We start from the raw sequence: 21,700 nt of genomic DNA, 5'->3' as shown, positions 1-21,700 counted from the left end.
GGGAGAGGGGATTCAAAGTTAAATTAAACTTTTATTGAAATATTTATCAAACCGGCACCTTTAAATATTTAAATCTCTCATGAGGAGCTTGAAGCCCTTTAAAAACGGCACGGCGCCTGCACGGTGGCACCGGATACCATTGCCGGGGACGAGGCGGCCGCCCCCTCTATGTCATTGGAGATAGCCGTTTCACCCCCTCCATTTAAATGAGCCCCCAGGCGCAATATCGCGGGGGCTCTGCGGCAGCTACATAGTGCAGGCAGGCCACCGACTTCAATGTGATTAACTTTGCTAATAAAATTCAGCCCTTTGAATGTATGTGTGTGAATGGGGGAGTTAGATTAAAATAAGAATTTATAAGTTCTTTAGACGTAGGGTTATCTTAATAGTATTTAAGATTTAGTTTTAATAAATAGTTAATTTGTGTTGTCTAAAGATACCCGGTTTGGACTGTTTTATTCCAGGGGTTACTAGAGTGTTTAATTTGGCTGTTTTCCGATTGGGTGTGAAAGCTTAATAATATGCTGCGACCTGTGGAAGGATGGGACTGAATTGACAGTGCGTTGTTCCCACTGCGGTTGTAACATTCGCAGTTCTAGAGTTGCTAACATTGCAATGCTATCATTAATAGTACCTGTGCAAAAATATACTACAGAGAAAAGAGATCTGTTACATTTCCTTTGGCCTTGTGTTTAAAGTTTGAGTTGTTGAACTCAAGAATATGTAAACTATACTTCAACAAGCTGACTAGTAGACCAAGGGATAAAAAGCATTAGCTCCACATCACTGAAGATCGCAAGTTCACATCTCTACAGCTGCTGGATACTTGACCATGCTTCCAGCAGTCAGGAGCTTTGTCTGTTCCCTGCAATGGCCACTAGGTGGAGCAACTCGGTCTATCAATAGGCCTCATCGCTAATGCTCAGACAAAAGTCTTTAGTCAAAACAATCCTTACATTTAAAGTCTGGAGAGGATAGGCAATGGAAAATAAAATTTCCTGTACCTACTTCAGGGAGAAGGGAAGGAAAGAATAATTCTGATGAAAGGTCATTGATCTGAAACACTAACTGTGTTTCTCTTTCCACAGACACTGCCTGCCCTGTTGAGTGTTTTCCAGCATTTTCTGTTTTTATTTTATGAAATAATTTCTGATGCTTTTAAACAGAATAGAGTGCCAAGACCAGAATCAAAATTCCTTCTTCAGTAAATCTTCTGGGCTATTCTGAGCTGGATGAGTTTGTTCTTAACCTCCAGGATTAAGTAGACAGTCTACTATAAAGCTGGTCAAATCTAATACAACATTAGCTATTTGCTCAACCTTACTTGTATTTGTTCAATCTATCCTTCTTCTAATGCAACTGCAATATACAAACCATTCACAGAAAACAGTAGAATTCATCTTACCCCATATCCAGCTCACTGAAGGAGGAAGGATATGTAGGACTAAGAGACAGAGAGAAAAAGAAAATTATAAATTGATTGAATAAATCACAAGACTAAGTATGCACATATTTGTATTGTAGACATACAACATGTCATTATCAGCTACCTAAAAATAAGAATCTTACACATTTCTCTAAGATTTGTAAATTTGCAGCATGCTGACTCGCAAACTTTGAAACATCAACAGCTATTCTGCCAAAATCATTCATCAATATTAAATTTAATATGTTAAAAGAGATACAATGGCAAAACGCTGGTTAGAAGTATCTTAAGCAGGAAGTTAATCTGAGATAAGGCAATAAATCATCCAGGCAGTGCCAATAAATATGTCTCAATCCATGTTGATGGCTTTTAGACAGAAGTTGAAGGGGGGCGGGGAGAAGGGAAAATAATTGATGAAATTGTTAAACTTAAGAGAGGATAAGACCCCAGGTCCAGGTTGATTGCATCACACATATTAAACGAAGTTAGGGAAGAGAGATAGTAGAGGCACCATTACACATTTATAAAAAATTCATTAGAATATGGTATCGTGCCAGAGGCTGGAGGACAGCTAATGTTATTCCTATATTTAAAAAGGGAGATAGAACAAATGCAAGGAACTATAGAGCAGTTAGCTTAATGTCAGTTTCAACAAGGATAAAGGGATCTTTACTCCAAGATGTAATAAAAATATAGTAAAGAATAATCAAAATGGATTTTAAAGGGGAAGGTCATGCTTGACCAACTTTACTGAATTCTTTGAAGAGTAGGCAAGGGTAATAAAATAGATGTAGTATACTTAGATTTTTAAAATGCTTTTGATAAGGCATCGCATGGTAGACCTATGACTAAGGTCAGAACATGTAGAGTGGGGGAATATGTAGCAGAATGGATAGCAAACTGGTGACAAAGCAGACAAGGGGTTAATGGTAGTTACTCAGAGTGGCAGAAGGTGGGAAATGGTGTTCCACAAGGATCGGTGCTGGGACCACTGTTGTTTACCATTTACATGAACAATATGGACTCAAGAATTGGAAGTACAACTTCAAAATTTGCAGATGACTCAAGATTGGGAAGTGTAGTTAATATACTGAAGAAGACTGCAACAAAATACACATTAGCAAATAAACTTGTAGAATAGCCGTGTAAATGGCGAATTAATTTCAATACAAGTAAGTGAGAGACATTTTGGTAGGAGGAATAAGGGAGCCATCTACTGCTTGGATAATAAGAGTCGAAATGGGAAAGAGGAGCAAAGGGATCTCAGGGTACAGATACACAAATCATTAAAATTAGCAATGCAAGTTAACAGGGCCATAAAAATGCAAACAATGCACTGGGATTCATTTCTAGTTGAATAGAATTCGAAGCAGAGAAGTTATGTTAAACTTATATAGAATTCGCGGATGACACAAAGATTGGCCGAGTGGTTAACAGTGAGGTGGAGTGTCTTAGGTTACAGGAAGATATAGACGGGATGGTCAAATGGGCAGAAAAGTGGCAGATGGAATTTAACCCTGAAAAGTGTGAGGTGATACACTTTGGAAGGAGTAATGTGAGACGAAAGTATTCAATGAATGGCCTGACACTGGGAAGTTCCGAGGAACAAAGGGACCTTGGCGTATTTGTCCATAGATCTCTGAAGGCAGAAGGGCAGGTGAATAGGGTGGTGAAAAAGGCATATGGGACACTTGCCTTTATCAATCGAGGCATAGATTACAAAAGCAGGGAGGTCATGTTGGAGTTGTACAGAACTTTGGTAAGGCCACAGCTGGAGTACTGTGTGCAATTCTGGTCGCCACATTATAGGAAGGATGTGATTGCACTGGAGGGGGTGCAGAGGCGATTCACCAGGATGGTGCCTGGGATGGAACATTTAAGCTATTAGGAGAGGTTGGACAGGTTTGGGTTGTTTTCGCTGGAGCAGAGAAGACCGAGGGGTGACCTGATCGAGGTGTACAAGATTATAATGGGCATGGACAGGGTGGATAGGGAGCAGCTGTTCCCCTTAGTTGAAGGGTCAGTTGCGAGGGGACACAAGTTTAAGGTGAGGGTTTAAGAGGGATTTGAGGAAGAACTTTTTTACCCAGAGGGTGGTGACAGTCTGGAATGCCCTGCCTGGGAGGGTGGTAGAGGCAGGTTGCCTCACATCCTTTAAAAAGTACCTGGATGAGCACTTGGCACGTCATAACATTCAAGGCTATGGGCCAAGTGCTGGCAAATGGGATTAGGTAGACAGGTCAGGTGTCTTTAATGCATCGGTGCAGACTCGATGGCCCGAAAGGCCTCTTCTGCACTGTATTATTCTGTGATTCTGTGAATTTATATGTAAGAATATAGGCTTTTGAAGGTATTTTGAGAGATTAGGCATCACAAGAGTTAAATGGCCTTAAGCTTTTCTCTAAAGCTACAGTTCTTCAAAAATATACTGCTTTAGACTGTATGTTGACTTCTGGCAGATACAGTACCATAAGTAACCCTATTAATGCAAAAAACGATTATTATTGCTAGAAGAGACAAAAAGAACAAGGTGAGACTTAAGAGTCTACAGCCTTATCTCTGCCTATGTCTATGGAATGCCCACACTTTTGTAAGTTGTTGAAATATAATCAAATATCATTTCCTTTTACTGCTTCTCAGCAGAAAACTTTGCTAGACTGCAGTTTAATATCATCTGTTAGAATTAGAGAAAATATGTTAAAATCTAGGATTTGTTTAGTTCGAACTGTTATTGTGGATAAGGTAGTCAAGAAGGCATACGGCATGCTTGCCTTCATCGGTCAGGGCATAGAGTATAAAAATTGACAAGTCATGCTGCAGCTGTACAGAATTTTAGTTAGGCCACACTTAGAATATTGCATGCAATTATGGTCGCCACACTACCAGAAGGACGTGGAGGCTTTGGAGAGGGTACAGAAGAGGTTTACCAGGATGTTGCCTGGTCTGGAGGGCATTAGCTATGAGGAGAGATTGGATAAACACGGATTGTTTTCACTGGAACGACAGAGGTGGAGGGGCGACATGATAGAGGTTTACAAAGTTATTGAGTTGCATGGACAGAGTGGATAGTCAGAAGCTTTTTCCCAGGGTGGAAGAGTCAGTTACTAGGGGACATAGGTTTAAGGTGTGAGGGGCAAAGTTTAGAGGGGATGTGCGAGGCAAGTTCTTTACACAGAAGGTGGTGAGTGCCTGGAACTTGCTGCCGGGGGAGGTGGTGGAAGCAGGTACGATAGCAACGTTTAAGAGGCATCTTGACAAATACATGAATAGGATGGGAATAGAGGGATACGGTCCCTGGAAGTGCAGAAGATTTTAGTTTGGACAGGCATCAAGATCGGCGCAGGCTTGGAGGGCCGAATGGCCTGTTCCTGTGCTGTACTGTTCTTTGTTCTTTTGTCAATCATAGAAACAGAAAACAAACACACAGGCTTTGCCTATGACTGGATGATTTTTCTGCAATTCTGGTTATTGGGGCTTTTCCTAAGAACATAGGAACCTAAGAAATAGCAGCAGGAGTAGGCCATCCAGCCATACGAATTAGGAGAAGGCGGCCATTCGGCCCATCGAGCCTGCTCCGCCATTCAATAAGATCATGGCTGGTCTGTTTCTGTCTCAAATTCCACACTCCCATCTAGCCTGACAATCTTTGATTTCCTTGCCTAACAAGAATCTATCTACCTCCGCCTTAAAAATATTCAATGACCCCACCTCCACCACCTTCTGAGGCAGAGAATTCCAAAGTCGCACAACCCTCAGAGAAAGAATTTTTCATCTCTGTCCTAAAAGAGCGACCCCTAATTTTAAAACAGTGCCCCCTAGTTCTGGCCCTTTGAGCCTGCTCAACCATTCAATAAGATCAAGGCTGATCAACTACCTCAACTCCACCTTCTTGCACAATCCTCATATCCCTTAATTCCCTTTGTGTCCAAAGACCTATCAGTCTCTTTCTTGAATGCATTCAACAACTGAGTATCCACAGCTGTCTGGGGTACAGAATTCTAAAGATTCGCAACCCTTTGTCAGAGGATGTTTCTCCTCATCTCAGTTCTAAATGACTGACCCCTTATTCGGAGACTGTGACCACCCCCCACCCCCTGCCCAGTTCTGGACTCCCCAGCCAGGAGAAGCTTCCTTCCAGCATCTACCCCATCAAGCCCCTTAAGAATTTTATATGTTTCAATTAGATCACCTCTCAATTCTTCTAAATTCTAGGAAATATAGGCTTAGTCTATTCAATCTCCCCTTATAGGACAATCCTCTCATCCCAGGAATCAGTCTAGTGAACTTTCGTTGCACTCCCTCTAAGGTAAGTAGAGCAAAACTGTAGACAGTACTCCAGGTGTGGTCTCACCGAGACCTTATATAATTATAGCAAGACTTCTTCACTTCTATACTCCAATCAGTTTGTAATAAATACTAAAATTCAATTTGCCTTCCGAACTGCTTGCTGTGCCTGCATGCAACTTTCTGTGATTCATGTACAAGAGCACCCAGGTCCCTCTGAATACCAACATTCCCCAGTCTGTCACCATTTAAAAAATATTCTGCTTTTCTAACTTCACACTTTTCCACATTATGTTACATCTGCCATGTTCTTAGATCTTGTTCCACTCACTCAACCTGTCTATATCCCTTAGCAGCATTTTTGCATCCTCTTCGCAGCTTACTTTCCCACCTAACTTTGTATCGTCAGCAATTTGGATACATTACAATGGATCCCCTCATCTAAGTCATTGACAAAGATTGTACATTGCTGAGGCCCAAGTACTGATGCTTGCGATACCCCGCTAATTAGACTGTCAATTTGAAAAGGTCCCATTTATTCCCACTCTTTGGTTCTGTCCATTAACCCATCCTCAACCCATGCTAACATATTACCTCCAGTACCATGAGCCCTAATTTAATGTAATAACCAATAGGGTGGCACCTTATCGAATGCTTCTTAAAACTCAAATATACTACATCCACCGGTTCTCCCTTATCTACCCTACTAGTTACATCCTCAAAAAATTCTAACAAATTTGTTAAAAATGATTTCCCTTTCTCGAGTCTGCCCAATGATACTATGATTTTCTAAGTGTTCAAACTTTTTCCCTATTATTGATGTCAGGCTAACCGGCCTATAGTTTCCTGTTTTCTTTCTCCCTCCTTTCTTGAATAGTGGAATTAAGTTTGCTACCTTCCAGGGGGCCCGATTTTCCCGGCGGCAGCGAGGCTCCGTGGCGGCCCCCTGCCGCTCGGCAACGGGATCCAACTTTAAATATTTAAATAAAGGAAATGAATAAATTTAAATACCATTCACCGCAATCTTACCAGCTGTCCGGCATCTTCCGTATGACACCCGGCACTCTCACGCCTTCCCTTTCCCGTCCAGGGAAAGCTGGCACCACTGAGGTGAGGAAGGGGAGACCATAGAACTTTTAGTGAAGTGGGGGATGGGACAGGGTCAACCCTGGATTTCTACTGTGGGGGGTGGGAAGCGGTGACCTCTGCACATTGTGCAGTTGTGTGGTGGTGGTGGATGGTTGGGGGGGGGGGGGGGGGGGGAAGAGGTCAAACCTTCAATGTAAGTGTTTTTTGAGGTGAGGGGGAATGGGCTGGCCATTTATTTTCATTGAATTGGGGTGGGTATGGGTAAGAAATTTACTTAGTGTAGTTGGGGGTGTACGGGGTTCAACTGTGCAGGTCTGGCAGCCCTTTAAAAATGGCGCCAGCGCCTGTGCAGAGGCAGCTGACGATGTTCAATGCATCGCAAAGCCTACCCCTGCCACATTGGGGGGTGTGGACTGCCTTGCATATTTAAATGAGTCACCGCGCACTAGATCGCGGCAGCTCATTTAAATATGCAGGGCAGTCCGCGCCACCCAACATGCGTGCAGGCCACCATTTTTTCGCCTGCCGTCATTCCCAGCAGCAGGAAAATAAAATTCAACCAATAATTTCTCCTGTCTCTACCTCTAAGGGGCCCGCGTTTACTTTCACTAAAGTAAAGCATCTGCCTTTAGTTAGGCCTACCCTTGCACGTTTTGGCATTTACATTTTTCATGTAGCAAGTTGCTCAAAGGACAAACTGAAGATATTGCAATGAGGGAAACAGGGCATCTGGGACCTGAATTAACAGGGCAACCAACTGTGTATCTCTTTAAACAATCAGATTGAAAGATAGGGAAATGAACAGCACAAGGTCTGAGAATTTGAGTGAATTCAAAGTTAAATCTGATACAGAAAGTGAAATAAAGAGAGGGAAAGAGCAATTGCATTAAGAGAGAGAAACAAGAGACAGAAAGGAAAAGTTAAAAAAGTTTGATATTTTTAAAATCGCCAACACTTTAATAGCTGAAGGAATGAGATTCCTCACTTATAATAGTTAATTTTCAGCGCCAGAGAATTTGATTGGAAGTAATTAATAATTATCATGTCACAAAAAGGGTATTTATGATTGTAATGATGAGACTTAACTTTCTGTGTACATATTTACGGCACAAAAACAACAGTGGTCACAATGTGTTACGCCAATGTTTTTTGTTGAATCATAATTTTCTTTCATCCACTTTAAAAAAAAGACATTTAAAAGAGAAAAGCTGAGGATGATGACCTAGCTTGCAACACTGTATCCGACACTGCAATGCTGTGAGGAGGGAAACAAAATGCTTGCATTTCCCAGCAAGAACCAAGACCCAGAAAGTTTAAAGGAACTAACTGTTCTCTCAGCAAGCAAAGAAATACTGCTAATGGGTATGTTTGACAGACTGTATGACTGTCATGTGACAAGCCCCTCCCCATCTGTGGTTTTCAGCTGGTGTTTTCGCTGCAGCAGAGAAGCAACTGGACTCTGACATGAGCAGACTCTAAGTGGGGGTCTCTCTCTCTCCCCATTCCAGCTGGAAAGCTTTCAAATCCTGCCTGTTGACTGACCACCTTTGCATACTCCTGCTACAATCAGAAACCCCATTAGAGGAAATCATCCGCATCGCTATCTGCAAGAGACTCACCGAACCAGTCGTCTACCTCTTCAAACTAAAAGCCTCAGGACCACTGAATTCAGCTAGAAGCCAGCCGAATCACCAAACGTCACAAACTGTATACCTTTTTTTTCTATGGACGCTAACTCAACCAATCTACCTTTCCCCACTCTGTAACTCTGTAACTTATTTGTGTACGTGTGTGTGAGAGAGAGTGAAAGTTGGCATATTGTTTATTATTTTATTAGTTCGGTTTCAATACAATAAAGTTAACCTCTTCCTTTGTTAACTCAAGAAACCTGTCCAATTGGTTCTTATTATGATCATAGCAAGAAAGTAATCAAACACCTACTGAACTAGCCAGTACATCCACTTTAAGAAAGAATTAAACCTGCTGTGGTCAAACCAGGAGAGGGAAAAGAGGGAAGCCCTTCAACCCCTCTTCACTTGACCATAACAAATGTCATAGATAATCTGCAGCAGTATTTTAGTTGTTTTTTTTTTATTCATATGCTCAGGATTAGAGATGCTGATGGATGAAGAGGGAACACTTCACATCTTTGTCACCAATTGCCAATATCAAACACTCGTAGGTTCAGATATAATTTTGTCCTTGCTTCCAACCCCAAGAGGATTTTTCCCCTTTCCACAGCAGTCATCCAACTGAGATTGCCAACCTGTCCCTAGTCATGGGTATCTTTGATCTTTGAACTTATAAAATACGTTGAGATTGTATGTACTAAATCTCAGATGCACCATTAAACAGTAAAATCAGCAAGGAGAGGAGACTCTCGTCCACTCCGGGCCGAATTCAAATCAAAGTTTCACAGCTAAAAGGACAGCATGCCGACCCACTGTGCCGTTCAATCCCCAGTGTGGAGCATTTATTATAGATCAATTAAGTTGAGAGTTTTGTTGGACTAAAAAGTAATGGAAATGCCATCTAGTTTTGTAAAATTATTTTAATAAAATTCTTCCCACACCAACACTGCTCTTGAGTTGCCCACCATGGTGTGCATGATCAGCCCAGGTTATTCTGGCATTTAATTTTCCCTTCCCTCTGAGAAAGTGCCTTGCTTCGACTCAACACTTCTCCTGTACAGTTCAGGTGAGTCAGCCACGTGAAGAAAATCTAAATCATGTTATTACATGGTACAGTGCCCGAGTACATGGCATCCTCCAAACAAATTCAGATTGTCATTTGATGACACAAAAGAAGTTTAACAATGTTACATCTTTAATGCTAAACCTGTGTTGAATCATAAAGCACCACTTTCAGAATAGTCTTCGTCCCCGAAATTACTGGAGCCTTTACAACGAAACAAACCACAACTAGACAGATTACAAAAATATCACTCTTACCCCATATCTCGATCCAACATAGTTCTGAAGCTGAATGAAAAAGGAATTGGGGTGGTAGATACAAGTTCTTGTGGCGAGTACAGTTTGGAACGTTTCAAAGGATAGCAGCCTACAAAAGCAAGACGACAACATTAACAATTTTAAAGTATTTGTAAACCTGAATGTCTGTTCCATCTTCACTAAAAGACTCCCATTACATGAAAATCATAAGCTTTCTCATCCACTTCAGTCCTAACTAGTATCAACCAGTTTTCCACAGGAACAAATGAAAAAGAGCATGAATGATTTTAAGAGAAGCAGAACTTACTGTAAATCTCTGTGATGGGATCAAAATCCCACTGGTCTCAACAGCTTATTTAGCATCGCCAATTGCAAATCAGAAGCGATGAGTTTAAAATTATCATCTTTTCTACGCTGTTGGAAAACATCCTATCTTTTAAAATGTAACTTCACAAATAGTCCAGTTCCTTTTGTGAAGCAGCAAATGTATGCATTTGAAGCTAAAAAGAATTACTGTTATCTATTATTCTGCAAGGTTCTTACCATAGGTCAAAAGGGTGATGATTGCCAAGCTGATTGGGTAGAGATGTGAAAGGAAATCTTTGATTGCTTAAATAAATCCATGACTCAGTGCACAATGAGGCTTTTGAGGCTAAATGGGAAATTCGGTCTCATCTGTTCCCAAGACAGAAATAAGTTCAAATCAATTTGTGCTGAATTGACTGCACTTTGGAGGTGTGCATCACTGTGCAACCCCATTTAAATGAATTACATGCTTCTGTATGTTAATGATACTAAATCAGAAAGTCCTTCAAAATCTTTAATGCCAATTTTTATGTGCCCAGATCACTGCAGCTTCAATTAAATGGTGAATTTACAGGAGGGGTGATTCTGTAGTTTATGGTAATAAGGAGCAAAAGGAACACAGGTTAGTTAATTTCACACTAATGCAAGAGCAAAACTTCACTTACAATCTCTAAGCTCTCAGTACTAAATAGTCACGATTAATTTTTATTCCAAATAATAACAAAAGCACTGACCTCAGGACCAGTTAATGTGAAGTGATGCTTAGCCATTGGACTGGGCTAAACCCATTTGAAATGTAGTTAATATTTATAAGGTGGTTCCAATCATCAAATTTCTAGTTTGGCTGCACTCAATTTACTTGGTGGTCAATAACTGTGTGTACTCATTGAAGACCAACCAAATTTAGTTTCCAGTAGGACCTTTTAGAAATAGAACACTAAAGGGTGGATGCCACCTAATCAATATTTCCTGATATAACTTGTATTTTTATTCTTTTGTTCAACCCGGGAACACGGCCCTTTGCCTTTGTATCCTAACTGAAAAAACAATTGCATTTGATATTCCCTTGATAAAAAGATAGTGAAACGGGCTGGGAAAGGTTGTAGAGGCTATGCAGACCTGAGGACTTGATGTAGATAATCTGCTCAATTGCAGAAAGTACTCCCGACATCAGAGGTTATTATTCTTCCACAAAGTTGTGACTGGTGCAGCATGACACAAATTTAACCAACTTTTCATGCACAGGCCAGGAACACAAGAGCTGCTACAGCTACAACTCAATGTCCAATAGCAATCACTCTGATTCACACATTGCTGTTCCTGCTCGTCACAAGACGCTTCCAGACAGTGCTATCACCTGGAGCTCCGTCCCCATATGCAGAAGGTTAAACACAGAGTTAATTATCAGAAATGCTGCATCATGCGTTAAAACAGTAGGATATCTGTTGCTCAACAGTACCAAAAAACAATCTCCCCAGGTCTTTCACAGCGACTGCCACTGTCCATTATCTGAGACAACTCCACTTGTTGTAACAGCACTTTCTTCTCTTGCAACCTAAATAGGTATTATTTATAAAGTCTATTCTTCAAATGACAAGTTATAAACAGAGTGTTTCTAGGTTTCCCTGTAAAATTGTACATGCATAGTATTTAATGAAGTATTCTATTAGATGTAGCAATCGGTTATTTTGCCTTAAAGTTTGATTTCCTGTGGCCTGGTAGAGATTTGGTTCCATTATGCAACTGCATTACAATTATCATCATTTAGGACTACAGATTGAGAAACAAATTGCAGCAATAAAATTAGTATCATTGGCTTTAGATATTCTAGTGTAACGGCACATCACAATACCATAGACGCTAAATGAAAAAAACTCAATGAGGTTAAGACAATTTTTGGCTTAAGGAGGGGCAAGAATGGCAGCTCAACATCCCTGGATATAGAGTTTTCAGGTGGGATAGAGAGGGGTTTAAAAAGAGAGTTTTTAAAAAATTCATTCAGCATATGTAGACATCGCTGGCCAGGCCAGCATTTATTGCCCATCAGTAATTGACCTTGAGAAGGTGGTGGTGAGCTGCCTTCTTGAACTGCTGCAGTCCATGTTAGGTAGGTACACCCACAGTGCTGTTAGGAAGGGAGTTCCAGGATTTTGACCCAGCGACAGTGAAGGAACGGCGATATAGTTCCAAGTCAGAATGGTGTGTGACTTGGAGGGGAATTTGCAGGTGTTCCCATGCATTTGCTGCCCTTGTCCTTCTAGTTGGTAGAGGTCGCGGGCTTGGAAGGTGCTGTCGAAGGAGCCTTGGTGCATTGCTGCAGTGCATCTTGTAGATGGTATACACTGTTGCCACTGTGCATCGGTGGAAGAGGGAGTGAATATTTGTGCATGGGGAGCCAATCAAGCGGGCTGCTTTATCCTGGATGGGGTCAAGCTTCTTGACTGTTGTTGGAGCTGCACCCATCCAGGCAAGTGGACAGTATTCCATCACACTCCGGACTTGTGCCTTGTAGATGGTCGACAGGCTTTGGGGAGCCAGGAGGTGAGTTACTCGCCGCAGGATTCCTAGCCTCTGACTTGCTCTTGCAGCCACGGTATTTATATGGCTACTCCAGTTCAGTTTCTGGTCAATGGTAGCCCCCAGGATGATGATAGTGGGGGATTCAGCGATGGTAATGCCATTGAATGTCAAGGGGAGATGGTTAAATTCTCTCCTGTTGGAGATGGTCATTGCCTGGCACTTGTGTGGCACAAATATTCTTACCACTTATCAGCTCAAGCCTGCATATTGTCCAGGTCTTGCTGCATTTCTACACGGATTGCTTCAGTATCAGAGGAGTCGCGAGTGGTGCTGAACATTGTGCAATCATCAGCGAACGTCCCCACTTCTGACCTTATGATTGAAGGAAGGTCATTGATGAAGCAGCTGAAGATGGTTGGGCCTAGGACACTACCCTGAGGAACTCCTGCAGTGATGTCCTGCAGCTCAGATGATTGACCTCTAACAACCACAACCATCTTCCTTTGCACTATGTATGACTTCAACCAGCGGAGAGTTTTCCCCGATTCCCATTGACATCAGATTTGCTAGGACATACTCGATCAAATACTGCCTTGATGATAAGGACAGTCACTCTCACCTCGAGTTCAGCCCTTTTGACCATGTTTGAACCAAGGCTGTAATGAGGTCAGGAGCTGAGTGGCCCTCAAGCAACCCAAATTGAGCGTCATTGAGCAGGTTATTGCTAAGAAAGTGCTGCTTGATGGCACTGTTGATGACACATTCCATCACTTCACTGATGATTGAGAGTAGACTGATGGGGCAGTAATTGGCCAGGTTGGACTTGTCCTGCTTTTTCTGTACAGGACATACCTGGGCAATTTTCCACATTGCAGGGTAGATGCCAGTATTGTAGCTGTACTGGAACAGCTTGGCTAGGGGCGCAGCAAGTTCTGGAGCACAGGTCTTCAGTACTATTGCCGGAATATTGTCAGGGCCCATAGCCTTTGCAGTGTCCAGTGCCTTCAGTCATTTCTTGATATCACACGGAGTGAATCGAATTGGCTGAAGTCTGACATCTGTGATGTTGGGGACTTCAGGTGGAGGCCGAGATGGATCATCAACTCGGCACTTCTGGCTGAAGATTGTTGCAAATGCTTCAGCCTTATCTTTAGCAATTATGTACTGGGCTCCCCCATCATTGAGGATGGGGATATTTGTGGAGCCACCTCCTCCTGCTAGTTGTTTAATTGTCCACCACCATTCATGGATGTGGCAAGACTGCAAAGATCAGATCTGATCCGTTGGCTTGGGATTGCTGAGCTCTGTCTATCGCATGCTGCATATGCAGTTTGGCACACAAGTAGTCTTGTGTTGTAGCTTCACCAGGTTGACACCTCATTTTGAGGTATGCCTGGGTGCTGCCCCTGGCATGCCCTCCTGCACTCTTCAGTGAACCAGGGTTGGTCTCCTGGCTTGATGGGAATGGCAGAGTGGGGGATATGCCGGGCCATGAGATTACAGATTGTGGTTGAGTACAATTCTGCTGCTGCTGATGGCCCACAGCGCCTCATGAATGCCTAGTTTTGCATTACTAGATCTATTCGAAATCTATCCCATTTAGCACAGTGGTAGTGCCACACAACACGATGGAGGGTATCCTCAATGTGAAGGCGTGACTTAGTCTCCACAAGGACTGTGCGGTGGTCACTCCTACCACTACTGTCACGGACAGATGCATCTACGGCAGGCAGATTGGTGAGGACGAGGACAAGTATGTTTTTCTCTCTTGTTGGTTCCCTCACCACCTGCCACAGACCCAGTCTAGCAGCTATGTCCTTTAGGATTCGGCCAGCATGGTCAGTATTGGTGCTACTGAGCCACTCTTGGTGATGGACATTGAAGTCCCCCATCCAGAGTACATTCTGTGCCCTTGCCACCCTCAGTGCTTCCTCCAAGTGGTGTTTAACATGGAGGAGTACTGACTCATCAGCTGAGGGAGGGCAGTAGGTGCTAATCAGCAGGAGGTTTCCTTGCCCATGTTTGAACTGATGCCATGAAACTTCATGGGGTCCGGAGAAGTTGTTGAGGACTCCAATGGCAACTCCCTCCCAACCATATACCACTGTGCCGCCACCTCTGCTGGGTCTGTCCTGTCGGCGGGATAGGACATACCCTAGGATGGTGATGGCAGTGTCTGGGACATTGTCTGTAAGGTATGATTCCATGAGTATGACTATGTCAGGCTGTTGCTTGACTAGTCTGGGGACAGCTCTGCCAACTTTGACACAAGCCCCCAAATGTTAGTAAGGAGGACTTTGCAGGGTCGACAGGGCTGGATTTGCCGCTGTCGTTTCTTGTGCCTAGGTCGATGCCGGGGGGTCCATCCGGTTTCATTCTTTTCTATTGAGTTTGTAGCGGTTAGATACAACTGAGTGGCTTGCAAGGCCATTTCAGAGGGCAGTGCTGTGGGTCTGGAGTCACATGTAGGCCAGACCAGGTAAGGACAGCAGATTTCCTTCCCTAAAAGACATTAGTGAACCAGGTGGGTTTTTACAACAATCAACAATGGTTTGATGGCCATCATTAGACTAGCTTTTAATTCCAGATTTATTAATTGAATTCAAATTCAAATGGGATTCGAACCCATGTCCCCAAAGCAATTCCCTGGGTCTCTGGGTTACTAGTCCAGTGACAATACCACTATGCCACCTCCACCCCTTGGGTAAGGAATCAATAACAGCTGTGAGGATGGATGATATGAAAAATGAATCATCAAATGCGGTCATATGGGTGGAGCTCAGAAATAAAAAAGGGGCAGCCACACCCCTAGGAGTGTACTATAGACCCCCAAATAGTGAGGGGGAGATAGAAGAACAAATATGTAGGCAAATTTCTGAGCGCAAAAACTATAGGGCAATAATAGTTGGGGATTTCAACTACCAGAATATCAACTGGGATACCAACAGTATGAAGGGCACAGAGAGCACAAAATTCTTGAACTGCATTCAAGAGAACCTTTTTAACCAGCACGTAGCAAGGCCAATTCTAGATTTCGCCTTCCGTAATGAAGCTGGGCAAGTGGATGAAGTAGCAGTGGGTGACCATTTTGGAGATAGTGACCATAATAGTTAGTTTTAGCATAATCATGGAAAAGGACAAAGTTAAAACAGGGACAGAAGTTCTAAAGTGGGGAAAGGCAAATTTTACGAAACTGAGAGATGATCTGGCGAAAGTGGACTGGATAAAGCTACTTGAAAGAAAATCAGTTGCAAACCAGTGGGAGGCATTCAAAAGCGAGATAAAACAAGCACAGTGTAGGCATGTCCCTACAAAGATAAAGGGGGATACAGCCAAATCTAGAGCCCCCTGGTTATCTAGAAGCTTACAGGGTAAGTTAAAGCAGAAAAAGAAAGCTTAGGACAATCACAAAAATCTTAATACTTTAGAAAGCCTAGAGGAGTACCGAAAGTGCAGGGGCGAAGTAAAAAAGGAAATTAGAAAAGCAAAGAGAAGACATGAAAAATTATTGGCAGGTAAAATCAAGGAAAACCCAATGTATTACCAGTACATTAAGAGCAAGAGGATAACTAAGGAAAGGGTAGGGCCTATCAGAGAAGTACAAGGGAACTTACGCGTGGATGCAGAAGATGTGGGTAGGTTTCTTCATGAGTTTTTTGTCTCTGTTTTCACAAAGGAGAGGGATGGTGCAGAAATTGTAGTTAAAGAGGAAAAGTGTGAAATATTAAATACAATAAGTATAATGAAAGAGGAAGTACTAGTGGGTCTGACATCCTTGAAAGTTGATAAATCGCCAGGGCCAGATGGATTGCATCCCAAGTTTTTAAAGAAAGCCAGGGAGGAAATATCGAATGCGCTGAGCATCACCTTCAAATCCTCACTGGATATGCGTGAGGTGCCAGAGGATTGGAGGTCTGTGAACATTATATCACTGTTTAAAAAGAGTGCGAGGGTTAGTCCAAATAATTATAGGCCAGTCAGTCTGACCTCGGTGGTGGTAAACTGTTCGAATCAATTCTGAGGGACAGGATAAACTGCCACTTAGAAAGGCATGGATTAGTCAACATATATCTGTTAAGGGAAGGTCATGTCTTACTAACTTGATTGAGTTTTTTGAGGAAGTAACAAGGAGGATCGATGAGGGTAGTGCAGCGGATGTTGTCGACATGGATATTGGTAAGGCATTTGACAAGGTCCCACATGGCAGACTGGTCAGTAAATTGAAACCCATGGGATACTGGGGAATGTGGCAGGTTGGATCCAAAATTGGCTCCATGATAGGAAACAAAGGGTAGTAGTCGACGGATATTTTTGCGAATGGAAAGCGGTTTCCAGTGGCATTCCACAGGGCTCAGTGCTGGATCTCTTGCTATGTATTAATGATTTGGACTTAAATGTGGGAGGCATGTTTGGGAAATTTGTTGATGACACAAAAATTGGCCATGTAGTTGATAGCGAAGAGGACAGCTGTAGACTCCAGAATGATATCAATGGTTTGGTTGAGTGCGCGGAAAAGTGGCAAATGGAATTCAATCTAGAAAAGTGTAAGGTAATGCATTTGGGGAGAGCGAATAAAGCAAGGGAATACACAATAAACGGGAGGATATTGAGAGGGGTAGAAGAAGTGAGGGACCTTGGAGTGCATGTCCACAGGTCCCTAAAGGTGGCAGGACAGGTAGATAAAGTGGTGAAGAAGGCATATGGAATGCTTTCCTTTATTGGCTGAGCTACGAATACAAAAGCAGGGATGTAATACTGGAACTGTATAAAACACTGGTTAGGCTACAATTGGAGTATTGTGTACAGTTCTGGTCACCACATTACAGGAAGAACATAATTGATCTGGAGAGAGTACAGAGGAGATTCACAAGAATGTTGCCAGGGCTTGAAAACTGCAGCTATGAGGAAAGATTGGATAGGCTACATTGTTTTCCTTAGAACAGAGGAGGCTGACGGGTGACGTAATAGAGGTGTACGAAATTATGAGGGGCCGAGATAGAGTAGACAGGAAGGACCTTTTTCCCCTAGTGGAGAGATCAAATACCAGCAGGCACAAATTTAAGGTGATTTCTTCTTCTTCTTTGGGCTCCTTGTCTCGGGAGACAATGGGTAAGCGCCTGGAGGTGGTCAGTGGTTTGTGAAGCAGCGCCTGGAGTGGCTATAAAGGCCAATTCTAGTGTGACAGACTCTTCCACAAGTGCTGCAGATAAAATTGGTTGTCGGGGCTGTTACACAGTTGGCTCTCTCCTTGCGCTTCTGTCTTTTTTCCTGCCAACTGCTAAGTCTCTTCGACTCGCCACACTTTAGCCCCGCCTTTATGGTTGTCCGCCAGCTCTGGCGATCGCTGGCAACTGACTCCCACGACTTGTGGTCAATGTCACAGGACTTCATGTCGCGTTTGCAGACGTCTTTAAAGCGGAGACAAGGACGGCCAGTGGGTCTGATACCAGTGACGAGCTCGCTGTACAATGTGCCCTTAGGGATTCTGCCATCTTCCGTGCGGCTCACATGGCCAAGCCATCTCAGGCGCCGCTGGCTTAGTAGGGTGTATATGCTGGGGACATTGGCCGCCTCGAGGACTTCTGTGTTGGAGATACGGTCCTGCCACCTGATGCCAAGGATTCTCCGGAGGCAGCGAAGATGGAAAGAATTGAGACGTCGCTCTTGGCTGACGTACATTGTCCAGGCCTTGCTGCTGTAGAGCAAGGTACTGAGGACACAGGCTTGATACACTTGGACTTTTGTGTTCTGTGTCAGTGCGCCATTTTCCCACACTCTCTTGGCCAGTCTGGACATAGCAGAGGAAGTCTTTCCCATGCGCTTGTTGAATTCTGCATCGAGAGACAGGTTACTGGTGATAGTTGAGCCGAGGTAGGTGAACTCTTGAACCACTTCCAGAGTTGGTCACCGATATTTATGGATGGGGCGTTTCTGACGTCCTGTCCCATGATGTTCGTTTTCTTGAGGCTGATGGTTAGACCAAATTCATTGCAGGCAGCCACAATCCTGTCGATGAGTCTCTGCAGACACTCCTCAGTGTGAGATGTTAATGCAGCATCATCAGCAAAGAGGAGTTCCCTGATGAGGACTTTCCGTACTTTGGTCTTCGCTCTTAGACGGGCAAGGTTGAACAACCTGCCACCTGATCTTGTGTGGAGGAAAATTCCTTCTTCTGAAGACTTGAACGCATGTGAGAGCAGCAGGGAGAAGAAGGTCCCAAACAGTGTAGGTGCGAGAGCACAGCCCTGTTTCACGCCACTCAGGATAGGAAAGGGGTCTGATGAGGCACCGCGATGCTGAATTGTGCCTTTCATATGGTCATGGAATGAGGTGATGATACTTAGTAGCTTTGGTGGGCATCCAATCTTTTCTAGTAGTCTGAAGAGACCACGTCTGCTGACTAGGTCAAAGGCTTTGGTGAGATCAATGAAAGCACCGTAGAGGGGCATCTGTTGTTCACGGCATTTCTCCTGTTGCTGGCGAAGGGACAACAGCTTGTCAATGGTGGATCTCTCTGCTCGAAAGCCACACTGTGCCTCAGGGTAGACATGTTCAGCCAGCTTCTGGAGCCTGTTTAAAGCGACTCGAGCGAAGACTTTCCCCACAATGCTGAGCAGGGAGATTCCACCGTAGTTGTTGCAGTCACTGCGGTCACCCTTGTTCTTATAGAGGGTGATGATATTGGCATCGCGCATGTCCTGTGGTACTGCTCCCTCGTCCAGCACAGGCAAAGCAGTTCGTACAGTGCTGAAAGTATAGCAGGCTTGGCACTCTTGATTATTTCAGGGGTAATGCCGTCCTTCCCAGGGGCTTTTACGCTGGCTAGAGAATCAATGGCATCACTGAGTTCCGATTTTGTTGGCTGTACGTCCAGCTCATCCATGACTGGCAGAGACTGGGCTGCATTGAGGGCGGTATCAGTGACAACATTCTCCCTGGAGTACAGTTCGAGGTAGTGTTCCACCCAGCGGTCCATTTGCTTGCATTGGCCAGTGATTGTGTCCCCTGATTTAGATTTGAGGGGGGTGATCGTCTTGATGGTTGGTCCAAAAGCTCTCTTAATGCCATCATACATTCCTCTAATACTTCCGGTGTCAGAGGCCAGCTGAATATGACTGCATAGGTGCTGCCAGTAGTCATCTGCGCAGTGCCTGGCTGTTCTTTGAGCAGCGCTTCTGGCTGCTTTAAGTGCTACGGATATTAACTCGCTGGGGCCTTTCTTGTAGTTCAGCAGTGCAATGCGCTTAGCAGCTATGACAGGTTCCAGCTCTTCAATGTGAGATTGAAACCAGTCTGCATTCCGCTTCACACGTTTGCCATAGGTGGTCATTGCTGAGTCACAGATGGTGTCTCTGATGTGGGCCCACTTGGTCTCTGCATCCCCTGTGGGAGAGTTTTGAAGGGCAATGAATTTAGAAACTTACGTAACAGCTGTGGATGAGAAATTCTGCTCGTGTTGATGCGCGGGCGGCCCTTCTGCATGGAGTGATGCAGCTTCTTTGGTTTGAGGCTAATCTTGCTGCACACCAGGGAGTGGTCAGTGTCGCAGTCTGCACTGTGGAAGCTGCGTGTGATTTGAACGCTGTTTAAAGAGGCTCGCCTTGTGACGATGTGGTCCAGCTGGTGCCAACGACGTGATCTTGGGTGCCTCCAAGAAACCTGGTAACAGGGTTTAGTGTGAAAGAATGAGTTGGTGATGCAGAGGTTATGATAGGTACACAACTCAAGCAGTCTCTGTCCGTTCTCATTCAAAGAACAAAGAACAATACAGCACAGGAACAGGCCATTCGACCCTCCAAGCCTGCGCCGATCTCGATGCCTGCCGAAACTAACACCTTCTGCACTTCCGGGGCCCATATCCCTCTATTCCCTTCCTATTCATATATTTGTCAAGATGTCTCTTAAACGTCACTATCGTATCGGCTTCCACCACCTCCCCTGGCAGCAATGTCCAGGCACTCACCACCCTCTGTGTAAAAAACTTTCCTCGCACATCCCCTTTAAACTTTGCCCTCGCACCTTAAACCTATGTCCCCTAGTAACTGACTCTTCCACCCTGGGAACAAGTTTCTGACTATCCACTCTGTCCATGCCGCTCATAACTTTGTAAACTTCTATCATGTCGCCCCTCCACCTCCGTCGTTCCAGTGAAAACAATCCCAGTTTTTCCAACCTCTCCTCATAGCTAATGCCCTCCAGACCAGGTAACATCCTGGTAAACCTCCTCTGTACCCTCTCCAAAGCCTCCACGTCCTTCTGGTAGTGTGGCGACCAGAATTGCACGCAATATTCTAAGTGTGGCCTAACTAAGGTTCTGTACAGCTGCAGCATAACTTGCCAATTTTTATACTCTGTGCCCCGACCAATGAAGGCAAGCATGCCGTATGCCTTCTTGACTACCTTATCCACCTGTGTTGCCACTTTCAGTGACCTGTGGACCTGTACGCCCAGACCTCTCTGCCTGTCAATACTCCTAAGGGTTCTGCCATTTACTGAATACCTCCCACCTGCATTAGACCTTCCAAAATGCATTACCTCACATTTGTCCGGATTAAACTCCATCTGCCATTTCTCCATCTGCCATTTCTCCGCCCAAGTCTCCAACCGATCTATATACTGCTGTATCCTCTGACAATCCTCATCATTATCCGCAACCCCACCAACCTTTGTGTCGTCCGCAAACTTACTAATCAGACCAGCTACATTTTCCTCCAAATCATTTATATATACTACAAACAGCAAACGTCCCAGCACTGATCCCTGCGGAACACCACTAGTCACATCACTCCATTCAGAAAAACACCCATCCACTGATACCCTCTGTCTTCTGTGACTGAGCCAGTTCTGTATCCATCTTGCCAGCTCACCTCTGACCCCGTGTGACTTCACCTTTTGCACGAGTCTGCCATGCGGGACCTAGTCAAAGGTTTTACTAAAGTCCATATAGACAACATCCACCGCCCTTCCCTCATCAATCATCTTCGTCACTTCCTCAAAAAACTCAATCAAATTAGTAAGACACGACCTCCCCTTCACAAAACCATGCTGTCTCTCGCTAATAAGTTTGTTTGTTTCCAAATGGGGGTAAATCCTGTCCCGAATAATCCTCTCTAATAGTTTCCCT

At 44.0% G+C, this 21,700-nt stretch overlaps 1 protein-coding gene across 1 annotated transcript in view; it reads right to left on the bottom strand.

Moving 5' to 3' along the window:
* LOC137373065 (LIM domain-binding protein 2) overlaps window positions 1–21,700 on the bottom strand; it is a 586,094-nt gene that overhangs the window by 520,537 nt on the left and 43,857 nt on the right. Inside the window, exons 2-3 of the mRNA XM_068037868.1 lie at window positions 9,751–9,859; window positions 1,406–1,444 (exon numbers count right to left, since the gene is read on the bottom strand). Of these exons, the coding sequence (XP_067893969.1) occupies window positions 1,406–1,444; window positions 9,751–9,859 (148 nt within the window). The remainder of the gene's footprint in view (window positions 1–1,405; window positions 1,445–9,750; window positions 9,860–21,700) is intronic.

The sequence above is a fragment of the Heterodontus francisci genome, chromosome 1 (genome assembly GCF_036365525.1).
Source record: "Heterodontus francisci isolate sHetFra1 chromosome 1, sHetFra1.hap1, whole genome shotgun sequence".
Taxonomy (NCBI): Eukaryota; Metazoa; Chordata; class Chondrichthyes; order Heterodontiformes; family Heterodontidae; genus Heterodontus; species Heterodontus francisci.
The sequence above is the reverse complement of the archived record's forward strand: the minus strand, read 5'-3'. Positions and strand labels throughout refer to the sequence as shown.